Genomic DNA, 12,761 nt, shown 5'->3' on the forward strand with positions numbered 1-12,761 from the left:
GGTGAGGCCCCACCTCGAGTACTGCATTCAGTTTTGGGCCCCTCGCTACAAGAGGGACATTGAGGTGTTGGAGCGTGTCCAGAGAAGGGCTACAAAGCTGGTGAGGGGTCTGGAGGACAAACCTTATGAAGAACGACTGAGGGAGCTGGGGTTGTTTAGCCTGGAGAAGAGGAGGCTGAGGGGAGACCTTAGCACCCTCTACAACTACCTGAAAGGAGGTTGTAGAGAGATGGGGGCTGACCTCTTCTCCCTGGTGACAAGTGATACGACAAGGGGAAACGGGTTCAAGTTATGTCAGGGGAGGTTTAGATTAGATATTAGGAGACATTTGTTCACTGAAAGGGTTATTAAACATTGGAATAGGCTGCCCAGGGAGGTGGTGGATTCACCATCCCTGGAGGTGTTTAAAAATAGGGTAGATGGGGCACTTAGGGACATGGTTTAGAAGTGGCTCTTGTCAGGGTAGGCTAAAGGTTGGACTCGATGATCTTAAAGGTCCCTTCCAACCTCAACAATTCTATGATTCTAAGTTAAACACTTGCCTATGCTTAGAGTTAAAAAAAAAAAACAAAACAAAACCAAAAAAAATCCCCAACAAACGACCACCAAATGATCAATCTATTGGCCAGAGTCCTATCACCATAAGCAGTTCTACAAGGAATCTGCAAAGATGAGTCAGAAGCTAATTCCTTATATACACTGGCAGAAGCACAGGTGCCAACTGTCATAAGTGATCTCCCTAAGGGTGCCGTGGGGGTGTGGGACCAGTCCCAGCTCTGTAAAGGGAATGGTGCCTCAGTGATCAGTATTCACAGGGCAGCAGAGTGTGGCACACCTGGGACAAGCCAGACTCCCCACAGGCTGCAAACACTGAGGCTGGAACACCTGAAATTATAATAACTGATCCCAGTAAGAAAGGCACTCTGCCTCTTCAAAGCATTCCTTAAAAATGTCATTTGTTAGTGCCAGGACTAGAAAGAAAGAGATGATAATATAGGTAACCTTACATCCCTCGAGACGCTGGGAACACTGAGCAGATCCCATTCACAGAAAAGTTGCTCCATTTTGGTCCGTTGAGTTTTAGAGCATTTTCTTCAAAGGAAACAGTTCCATTCATCATTTCAACTGTCAAACGCTACAACTCTGCCAGTTGTTTATTGCATGTGAAAAACTACGAGCAGCTTTCCCATCCTTGTTTCTTAGGGTGGAAACCAAGGGGTTGAGCAGGGGAGTAAGAATGATGCAAAGAAGAGCCACTGCTCTGCCTAGCGACCCTTTGGAGGGGGCTCCCATGTACGTGGAGACACACGTGCCATAGAAACTGGCCACAGCAGTGAAATGGGAAGCACGGGTTGAGTCAGCTCAGTGCCTGCCTTCTGCACAGCAGAGCCACAGGACGATTCTTGCTCTGCACCTGTAGAGAAGTGAGGATGAAGTGGAAGCAGCAGAGGGTCACATCACAAATACCAAACATGATGACATCCTTGTTGGCAGAAGTGCCAGCACAAGCCATGTCCAGGAGGAGGGGTGGCAGATGACTGAACTGGTGCATGTGCCTGGGTGCGCAGTAAACCAAGTGGGACGTGATCTTCTCATTCCCCTGCATGCTCTTTATGAGAGCAATTTGATCTCCCTCAGAAATACACCGTTTCACTGTCCTCATTTCTGTGCTGACTGCCCACAGTTCCCACAGGTTTAGCTTCAGTTTCCAGCCTCAATTCATTCAGCAGAATGAGTGACTTTTCCCTGCTGATGCCTCCAGGCCATGGCCCGAGATTTGGTGATGGAGGAAAGAGGTCACCCCAAAGCCTGTTCCCTGCATTACCACTCCTGCTATTCTGAGGAGCCAATCATCTTCTGGAACTCCACACCCACTACCCAAACACCCCAGCACAGCTCCGGCCATAGCAAGAGGAACACCCTTCCTCAAAAGCTCGTAGGGCTGCTGCCCCCTCAGGGCCTCCTGCCTCTCTGGGCATCCATGAGCAGAGACAGAGCAGGGCAAGGCCTGATGCTCATTGGCAGCAGAACAGCCAGGGATGCCTTCCTCAGCTCCAAGGGATGGTTCCCAAAAGAGAAGCCCCTGCAAGCCGTCCCAACCTCCCACTCCTCTGAGAATGGAGACGGGTCTCCTTGTGCTCTCAGTCCCTTCCATCCCTTCTCCTTTGGAAGCCAGGCAGTGTCCCTAGAGGGAAGGACCACGTGGACGCCAGGCTTGAATGCAACAGAACTTTAATGATTCAAAAGAGGGAAACAAAGTCACTCCACATGGAGGCCACCAATGCGTGGGGCCCCAAGGGCAGCTGTGAGTCTGCTGTCCTTGGCTATGGAGAAGTTCCCACCTCATGTCTGTCATCCTGGCCCACAGAAGGAGATGAGACAGACAGTCCCTAGCAGTCTGGCATTAGGGGGACAAGGGGATCCAAAGCAAACAAGGAAAAGGGAGAGAAAGGCAAAGCCATTCAGCTGTGTTGAAAACAACACTCAAAAGATCAATCCGCTGCCCAGCACCATGTTCTGAGTTCCTCAGGGAGCCTCTTCTTGGGGCTTTCCTATATTCTTATCAGAGGAGGGACCTTCTTCCACAGTAGCGGCTGGAAATGCCAGAGAGGTCACAGCACCCAGAGGTGATGGGCACTCCATCACAGCTGAGGATGCTGCCAACGGCAGCGGAGGTAGATGATCCCACAACGGTGTTCTGTGGGAAGGAGCTGAGGATGGGGCCAGGCAGGGTCACCACCACGGGAGAGGGCTCGATGACAACGGTGGAGTTCTGGCACTGCCTGACACAGGGCTCATTGCAGCTGTTGGCCAGAGGTGTTGGGCCACAGGGCCGGCAGGGCAGGCACTGGTTGTAGCAGGACATGTCTCTAAGGGTAGAGGTGCACCTGGGAGAGAAGCAGGGAGGAAAGAGAGCACAAGGGTGGGTGAGGAGCAGCCTGGTTACCCTGTCACAAAGGATCTAAGGCCACTACTGAGTGGAGAGATGGAAGCTGTGTTAAGGAGCCATATTGTTATCAATGGTCTACAAATTGGAGCCTGGCCCATGGAGTGTATCGTAATCTGTAAACCAGGGCCACCACAGCTACATCCCAGCTACTCTCTTTGCAGAACTTCCCCACACTTCCCTCTAGCATGACAGGGAGCTCCAGGACACAGAAAAGAAGAGAGGCAATACCAGCTGAGAGGTCCATCGAGGAGAGATCTCACTTTGGAAGAGGAGGAGAAGGAGCTGCAGACTCACCTGGTTCCCAAGGAGAAGGAGGCCAGAGAAGTGCAGGAGAGAGCAGGGACTTGGGCTGGCTTTTATACCTGCCCTTCATTGCCGCAGCACCAGAGGCATCCTTTGCGGAGGTAACAATTTTTGCACAAGCTCATCTTGAATGCAAACCATCACAGCTAATGATATGGGCTGTGCTTTGGTCTCCTGCACTGCTGCCTTTTAATTTCCAGAGTTGTACCATACCCATTCCTCAATCAAAGTTTCCTGTGATCACTGGGATGAAAGGCCCCAGGATTTCCTGGGCAGGAACGCAGCAGTGTAGGCAGAAGACTCAGTTCAAGTGCTGAGTGGGTCCAGAGGAGGCAAGTGACACCAGACTGGGTCACTTCAGTGGGGCTGTTTGGTGTCGTTCTCTGGAAGAAGCTCCAGCCGTCCTCCGCTGGCAGCCCAAGTGCTCCCGCACATGAGGAAGTGACACTTCCATCTCTTTCGTTCCCTCCTCAGCTCACCCCGGTGGTCACTTGTTGTTGCCTCCCCAGGTGTGTGCGTTGTGCTGTTAGGTTTTTGACCCCATCCTGCCTAACACTGTCTTCAGGAAAAAACTGTGGCCTGTTTTGACTCGTCCCCACTCTGTGCAGTCTGTGAGTACACAAGTAAAGACATAGGAATGCCTGGGGCCTTGTCCTTTCCCAAATGCTCTAACCCTGCCACAGTTGTCCCCAGGTGTTGTCAGCAGGATCCGCACCTGGGTGTGTTCCTGCATCTGTTCTTCTCATCTGTGCTTTATGAGCAGCTGTGTTAGTGTGGATGAATGTGGAATCACAAATTAGTGTATAATTTCATGGTGGCCTGCATGAGACCGTGTGTGCATGTGTGTCCTTGTGTGTCCCTCCTCAAGAAGCAATATGCTGCTCATGACAGGGACATTCTCTGTTGCTCTCTCCATGAGCACCAGAGAGCAGCAGATTCAGAAGGCACCTGAGTGCAGCTGAGTGGTGATGGCACCAGCCTGCTGGAGATGTGTCCAGGGAAGAGGCACTGAAATGCAGCCCCTGCCTCCTGACACCTCCTTCTCCTGCCCCTCCAAAGCTTCTGCCAATTTCAGGCCACAAGAACAGTTTCACTCCTGTTTGACTCCTTAGTTTAATTCATATTAGCAATATTGGGAGCTCCTCAGCAGGGTTGGCAGTCCCCGCTCCCTGCCTCTCCAGGCCAGGACACAGTTCCTTTCCCCAGTATTAGAGAGATCAAAAGGATGGGGATTGCTTTCTGGGCAAGGAGAAAGGATGAGGGATCTTGTCCACCATGTGCTGGCCATCCCTGAGTGGATCTGCTTCCAAAGCACTATTGACTGTGTCTGGGATGGGACATAGCCCTCTCTCATGCCCAAGCCAATGCCAAACGTACTTGTGCTCTTCACAGGCGTGGTGCTGTGCCCGGCAGGGGCTGAGACCTTTTCCCAAACAGGTCCTGAATGAAAGGAACACAGAGTCTGATATCACTGCACTGTGATTGGAAGAACAGACTCTGTGGATTTCATAGGAGAAGCCAAAGAACTGATGACAGCTTTGATGTTCATGCCCATAATGAACACTAGTGTCGGTGGTGTCTGGGGTGGGACACGGTCCTCTCTCATGTCCATGTCAATGCCAAATGGGCTTGTTCAGCACATTGACCTGATGCCATGTCAGGCAGGGGCTGAGACCTTGGATCAAACAGGTCCTGAATGAAAGGAACTTGAAGCCTGACATCGCTGTGCTGTGAGTGGAAGGACAGACCCTGTGGCTTGCACAGGGAAAGCCAAAGAGCTGACAACTGCTTTGGTCTTACAGCCTACAAGGACCTTCATGTCCCACACTGGAATCTCAGTCTGAGTGCCCAGCAACTGCCGCAGGAGGGTACAGACATTAGATTTGAGGCCACATCCACCAAAGCCTAGTGCTGTCCCACAGGCGTTTCCAAAAGGGACCCTCTTTCCAACACGGGGTGTCAAGGGTGTATGGAGTTCCTGAGCCCATCTCCCCTCCTGAATGTTTGTCTTCCTGGACTCAGGCCCAACCAGGAGACAGTGTAGCCAAGGCTTCCCCCTTCCCTTTCATGTACTTTGGTGAGCTCATTGCCAGGGAGCTCTGCTGGGACAGCTCAGCCAGGGATGACTTCCCTCTCTGTGGAGCTACTTTTGAGCCAAGTTTCTAGTGTAGTTGAGGGCAAAGCTCATTGCTTTCTTATTACTTTTTCAGGAGGTAACTGAGGCACTGTGGCCGAGAAAAGGCAGTGGAGATGAGTATCTAGAGTATAGCAGGACCTTTGACAGCCTCTCCTGTCCTTTTTATGACCTAATTGGAGGTAATTTGGCTCCATAAGAGGATGGTAAGGTGAGAGTGGAATGTTGTCGCGGGCGGAGTGAATAACTTCACTTGTAGGAGAGTAGTGAAATGTTTATTAACATAAACCCGTGATTTAACAAAGTTAGTAGTGAACGCGACAGTGTTTTACGAGATTCGATGCCAAGGTACACTTGATTATTTACTGCATAGAGGACAGGGTCAGACAAGCTGTCAGGGAGACCCTCCCATTGAGTCACGAGGTTCAGAAAGGACCCCCTTGCTTTCTAAACTCCTTCTCAGAGAGGAGTCTAGGTGCGGCTGGATCCAATCCTAGTCCCAGACTTGGTCAACGGTTTATGTCTAAAGGATTATATATGTTCAATCAATCCTTATATCACTTAGCTAAGATTTCAAAGTTTAGCATGCTATTAGTCACTTACTGAGAATCTGTTGCGGCAAGGAACCTCTCAGCCTCGAGGAGAAGAACCTTAAGCAAGCGTCCCCACTCAAGGGGAGGTCCTGTCGTGCAGCCCGCTGCCGTGCAGGAGAGCTCAAAGGGCTCTTGGCTGTCCACTATTCATGGAGTAAGATAATTGACCTATAGTCGTATTCTCATGGGAACAAGATATCTAGGTTCCCACTCCAGACAGTGTTTTGGTTATGTTGCCAGCCATCTCCCACAGTTTAAGTGCAACTCATAACAACTCCTGCTGATGGACATGGCTTGAGCAGGAGCTGGGGGGGGGGGAAGGGGAGAGCACACCGCCACACTCCAGCCCGTGACTATAGTCAATTCATCTTACCTTCACAGAGTGGTGGTGCTGTCACCTCTTGCCTCTGTGCCATAAATAGTATGCTAATAGGTTTTGCCTTTAGAGATTCATGGTAAGTAGACAGTGAAGCACTGCTATTTGTTATTTGTTAATTTGTATGTTTTGGGTGGTTGAAGTTGGGTATTTGTTTGGTCAAGTACCAAACTTTTATATACAACATAACTATAAGCAACAAACATATTAAAATTAGAACTAGCAAGATCACAACTGGGTGAAGCATACAATTAAAGAGTCCCATTGCTGTTGGTGACCATCCAAGGAGAATTTCCCACCAATAGTGTTCTCCCTCCTTTTTCACTCTTTCAAAGACACGGTGTATCTCCTCTGTATCATGCTGAACAGTGATTAAAGTTTTGTGTCCATTATTTCGAATTCGTTCTAGCAGCTGACACAGGTCATCATGCTGTAGCAGTTTCTTCACCAATGTAAGATTCATTCCGATAGGTGTAGTCAACAAATCTTGAATCAATGTATAATTAGATTGTAGCAACTGATAAGACATAACAGGAGCTAAATAATTGAAATCACATCCCATAATTTTAGTGAAATTACAAATACAAACATTTGAATGATTACTTGTATCTACAGTAACATTATCTACGAATATAGTATTACAAAGGGTTCTTATACAAACACATCCTTTTCTAACATATATAAGTACAGTTTCAGGATTTTCATCAAGGTGTATCTAAAAATGACAAACATTCTGTTCAGTGTCAAGACAAACATCTTGGGCTTTGATGGTGTTACTCTCACAAATAAATCCTTGTTGTTCTCATACAACGCAGACATTAACACCAACGGTCTGCCATTTGTTCCCATTCCATTGGGCCCACACTCTATGTTCTAATGGATAGAGTATAGTTCCATTGTGATTTAATCCTAGTGCAATGATTGGGTATATACCATACCACAGGTTAAAAGCAGCATTGCTGAGGTTTGGAATATTAACACAAACACAGCACTTCCTTTTGCCATCCTGCAAGCTGCTGTAAGAGAAAACAAAGACTTGTTTCGGTGGGGAGAGTCTGAACAGGTTACCCCATTAACAAGAAGGAAAAATCCACTGTGCACTAATTCTGTTTTACACCACTGCTATCGGTATCTTCCCAGGCACGTGGGCCACGAGGTTTAGTTAAGGTCATAGGCACAATACCTAAAATCCAGGCACATACTTCCTCCAATATCCTAAAGTTCCCATTAATTGTTGTAACTCCTTCCTTGCTTGGGGCATTTGCAGCTCTTCAATTTTTCTTAAGGTATCCGGAAGAATCATAGCACTGCCTGCTATCCAGCAAGTACCTAAAATTTTTACTTCTTTACTTGGTCCCTGACATCTTCCAGGTGGAACCTCAATTTCTGCTTTATTTAGTGCTTCCCCCACTGCTGCTGCTGCTTCCCCCACTGTCCTAGGAGAAGTTCCTCCAATCAGAATATTAACTATATATTGGGACAGTTTTACACCTTGGGGGAGTGAGACTGTCTGCAAAAGTTTGGCAAGCGCAGCATGAGCAATTGTGGGTGAATGTTTATACCCCTGTGGGAGTCTGTTAAAGGTATATTGTATTCCCTCCCAAGTGAAAGCAAACTTCCTTTTATCCTCCTCCTTCAAGGGAACCATAAAGAACATATCCTTTACATCTAATGCCGCCATCCATGGGTGGGCAGCTGCTTGCAGAGTAGCTGTTAAAGTTGCAATGTTCGGTACAGCAGCCGTTAGCGCGGCTGTATTAGCATTTAGACGGCGGTAATCGACTGTTAAATGCCACCTCCCATCAGGTTTCCGAACTGGCCAGACAGGTGAGTTATACGGGGAGTGGGTTCTGAAAATAATTTGTCTTTTCTCTAAATCAGCTATGACTTCAGAAGTGCCCTTTCGTGCCTCAGCAGAGATCGGGTACTGCGGTACATTTGTAATCTTTGACTCGGGGAGCGCAGGGGCTGAGCGGAGCACCCGCACTGCGGCTTCCTGGTTTCTGCACGAGTTAAGGTCAGTGCTTGAGCCGAAAGACCACACGCTGCCGTCCGGCAGACACCAGGTTCGGCCGTTTAAAATATCAAAACCTAAAATATTTTCATCATGAACTTTAATTGCAAAGCGAGTAGACGATATGCACTTCTCGCCTGGGAGCCATAAACTAACCTTCGCAGTTTGACATACATCAGCTCCCCCGTTCACATCTGTAATTGTAACTCTTTGCCGTCCGGATCGCACGCCCAGCTTCTCAGCATCTTGTTGTGTTAGTATCGAAATTTGTGCCCCTGTATCTCTTAAAAACTTTACTAATTGTCTTCGAGGACCAACTGGAATTAATATGTATGGGCCATCATCACTTATCCACTGATAAGCCTCCACTTTCCGGACAGGCAGGCACAATTGCCTTCGGGACATTACTCGTTTTTTGACTTGGTGTCCTGCAATTCCTCCTTAAAAGGGAGAAAGGGATTATCCTCCTTTAGAGAAGTTGAAATACAGTCTCTGTTTCCACCGCTATCTCGTTTCAGAAATGCTTCAATCAGACTCAAGATAATATCAGTAGGCTGACCTTGCATCGTGGCTCTGGGAATGCCTAGTGCTAATGCTTTCCTCCACAATTCATTCCTCTTTTCTCGAGACTCTGTTTGCAAGTTTTTATTTCCCTTTGATTTAATTCCTGTTCCCTGTTTCACGGGTCATATAGTCATATTCTCATGGGAACAAGATATCTAGGTTCCCACTCCAGACAGTGTTTTGGTTATGTTGCCAGCCACCTCCCACAGTTCAAGTGCAACTCATAACAACTCCTGCTGATGGCCATGGCTTGACCAGGAGCCGGGGGGGGGTGGGGGTGGGTGTGCCGGGAGGGGAGAGGACACCACCACAAATGCAAATGTCAGTTAGAAAGAGTTGTGAGCAGTGGTGCAAAGCCCAGCTGGCAGACACGACCTTGTGGGGCCCCTCAGGGATCAGCAGTAGCACCAACACTTCCTAATGTTTTCATGAACAGTAGTGGGAAGGTCAGCACTTCCTGCAAGTTTGGGGATGATGCCCAAGTACAGGGAAGAGGCAGGACACTGATCTCTGTAAGCCAAATTGTTCCCAGCAGGTCCATGAAGTACCTGTTTCAAGGAAACCGAGAAGGTGGCCTAGACTCTGGAAGCACCCAATGACAGGAGTAGAGGCAATGGACAGCAGCTGGAGCATGTCGAGCTCAAATTCAGTAATGGGCTAAAAGAATTGAGGACAGGAATAGATTTCCCTGGGGGTTTCTGCAATCTCCATCCTGGAGTGGCCTGATATAATGGGAATCAATAATGGGAACTGTTCAATGCAGGTGTTGGTCTAGATGACCTCTGAAGGTCCCTTCTCACCTACATTCTGACACTGGGATTCCCCACCACCCCTGCCCTCCCTGACCCCTGCCCACCCATGGGCACATTAGTCTTCACACTCCCTCTGCCCTAACACAACTCCTAGGCATTGTGCTGGGGCTGCAGAGCAGCAGCTGAAGGGAGGCTCTCAGCCTCCTCACTCCCAGCTGCAGGAAACGAGTGGCTGCTGGTTCCAGCCCCTGGGCTCAGAGAGAGCTCTGGGAAGCTGGTCCATGCGCTGGTCCAAGGCCCTGCTGCTGTGCCAGGCTGCAGCTGGCGCTGTGCAGGCTTCTTCTTGCTGGAGGACAGGGAGAGTCCATTTCCCAGTTGGGCAAAGTGCTCCCCGTGCCGGGGAGAGCCCCTGAGCGCTCTGAGCCCAGGTGAGCCCCCGAGCGGCGCCGGCACAGAGCTGAGCTCCGGGGCGGAGCTGGCGGCGGCGGAGACGAGAGGAGGCGGTGGAGAGGAGGCGGAGCGGCCGGAGCAGAGAGCCGGGGCTGGCGGGGGGCAGCGAGGTGTGGGCGGCGGAGCGGCGGGATGCGGCGGTGCCGGGGCGCAGGGCTGTCGGGGCTGGCCGCGCTGCTGCTGGGTGCGTGGGGCTGGCGGTAGTGGATGGGTCCAGGGCTGTGCCCGGCGTGTTCCCCGGGGAACCCAGCACCAATTCTTCCCTCTCCTTCTTCAACGTGTCTTTCCCCCTCCTGCCTCTCTGCCATCTTGTGTGCCTCCGAGTCTCCTCTTGCTGTTTTCCCGATGTCTTCACTATTTCTATCAGTAGACCTGCTTTGCATTCAGCTTTGCATGTCTATTTTTGCATGCACCCTCTCCTTCCCGTATGCATTCTGCAGTTCTTATTGCCCTGAAGATTGTCCTCTATCCTTTGCTGTAATACCCACTTCCCCTCCTGGTCCTCTCTTGCCATCCATCCACCCACCTGACTTCTATCTAATCTCTGCATGCATAAATTTCAACTTCACTCCCTGCCTTCTCTCATGCCTTCAGTCACCCACACCCGGGTCACTCTCCATTTGTGTTGATAGGCCCATACTGCCACCTCTTCCTGTCCTGTGTCACTACCATTGTTCCTGACAGCTCCTCTGCTAGAAGAGCCATCACAGCTGGACCACCTTTAACAGCTGTCGTCCTTTCCTTCTCCTTTCTCAGCAGCAGCTGCAGGAGGAGCCCAGGTACAGCAGCAGCAGACGGTAGAGACCCCCGAGGGCACTGGCATCAACATAAATTGCTCGCACCCCAATATAAACTCTTACGACTTCAAACACTGGTACACTCAGCTGCCAGGACGAGGCCCTGCATTGCTCATGCGCACACTTGAAGATTCGAAAGAGCTGTGGGACCCGCCGGGGCGGCTGTGGGTGTCGGCAGACCGCCGCTCCAGCGCCCTGTGGCTCGCCTGGCCCCAGCGCGGGGCCGCGCTCGGGTATTACTGCGCCCTGGGAGACACGGGGAGAGGAGCCGGGTCTGCGGCCGGGCAGGAACCGGCGCGGGCGGGGCCGGGCGTGTGTGTCGGGGCCGGGGGGACAGCCCCGCGCGGGCCCGCCAGGGGGCGCTGCCGCTCCGCCCGCCGGGGCCGCCTCGCCCCACCCGGCCCCAACCGGCCTCTCGCCCCGCGCCGCTTCGCCCGCCCGCCTGGTCCCGGCCCCGGCCGCGGCAACCAGCTGGACACACGCAGAAATCCCCCGCCACACTGCCGTCGCCGCCGGGGCAGGAATGGCGCCCGGAGCGCTGGCCGTGTCCGGCGGGGCCCGGCAAGGAGTGATGGCAGCCGCCGGCCCCGCTGGCTCCCGGCCAGGAGCCGCACCTTTCTACTCCGCAAAGGGCGGCGGGCGGCAGAGATCCTCCTGCCCACGGGCAGCCGCCCAGCCCTCGCTGCTGCCGCACGGACCGCCCACTGCTGCTGCTCCATGGGCAGGTGCTGGGGATCTCTTTCCACCCCACTCAACGTTGCCAGGCACTCTTAGAAGAGAAAGACCCAACTGCTACAGTGCCCTCTCAAGCCCTTGCTCTGAAACCACAACCACAAGTGGTTTCTTGCTGGGAACTTTGTCAATCCGCTCAGCTACACAATTACAACCTGTACCCTCCAGCTTCACACTGCTTCTAGTGTTGCAAAGGCATCCTGTGGAGTTTGCAGTTCTACTTTGGCACCAATTTAAGAAGGAGATACTCATTGTCACAGACACCTTCAAGTGTCTCCTGCAGTGCCTGGTGATCAGAACATATGGCTTGTGGCACCATATTCCCCTTAACCTCAGATTTGGTGTTGAAGGGAAGTCCAGGAGACAGGAGAGAAGCCAGAGCTGGGCACTAGCTGAAAGACACATCTGAGACTCAAGGTCAGACTCAGGAGGGAGCCCCAAAAGAGATGTGCTAAGTTACCCCATGGGGCTGAAGGTCTGTGGGGAGAGCTGAAAAGGGGCTTCTGGGCATGGGGTCCTGGGCCCAGCTAGTCCCCGGTGAGGCCTGTGTGGCTGTAGGAGCTGAGAGAGCTGGGACAATCCGTGTTCAGAGGCTTCAGGGGCAGAGAGGAAAGGCTCAGGTCTCTTCCCTGCCTCAGCTGGGGCCTGTTGTGGCAGCCATAATTGTATTCCAAGGGAACTCCTGGCAGTTTTGCAGTCATTGGAGAGCAGAGGGCAGCCCACTGTCCTTCTGCCATGGCCTCGACTGAACAACAGGACAGTAAAGGCCTTGTGGGAGCGTGGCTGTGAATGGGGGCTGGTGTGCCAATAACATGCTTCCTGCAGTCCCTGCCAACTGTGTGAGAAAGGCCCTGGGTGAGAAGAGGCAGAGGAGCCCTGCTCCAGGCAGCAGACACCAGAAGACATGAAAATCAAGTAGGCCTTTTGCTTGCCTGGGTATTGAGGTTCTGGGGCCCAGGGTGGGAGAAGCATGTGGAGGCTGTGGGTAATGTGGGTAAGTGAAGGGACACAGAAGGACTGCCTGCACAACAGAGAGCTGCGTTGCCATGTCCTCCCCCTGCCAGAGTGAGGCAGTGTGTCTGTCCCTGTGCAGCTG

At 51.6% G+C, this 12,761-nt stretch overlaps 1 protein-coding gene across 1 annotated transcript; it reads right to left on the bottom strand.

Annotated features, from left to right (window-relative positions):
- Positions 1-2,563: 2,563 nt before the first annotated feature.
- LOC141732601 (feather keratin Cos1-1/Cos1-3/Cos2-1-like) lies at positions 2,564-2,866 on the bottom strand. The gene has a single exon (XM_074561872.1). It carries the CDS (start codon positions 2,864-2,866, stop codon positions 2,564-2,566), a length of 303 nt encoding a protein of 100 aa, XP_074417973.1.
- Between the last annotated feature and the right edge of the window lie 9,895 nt (positions 2,867-12,761).

The sequence above is a fragment of the Larus michahellis genome, chromosome 18, assembly GCF_964199755.1.
Source record: "Larus michahellis chromosome 18, bLarMic1.1, whole genome shotgun sequence".
Lineage (NCBI taxonomy): Eukaryota > Metazoa > Chordata > Aves > Charadriiformes > Laridae > Larus > Larus michahellis.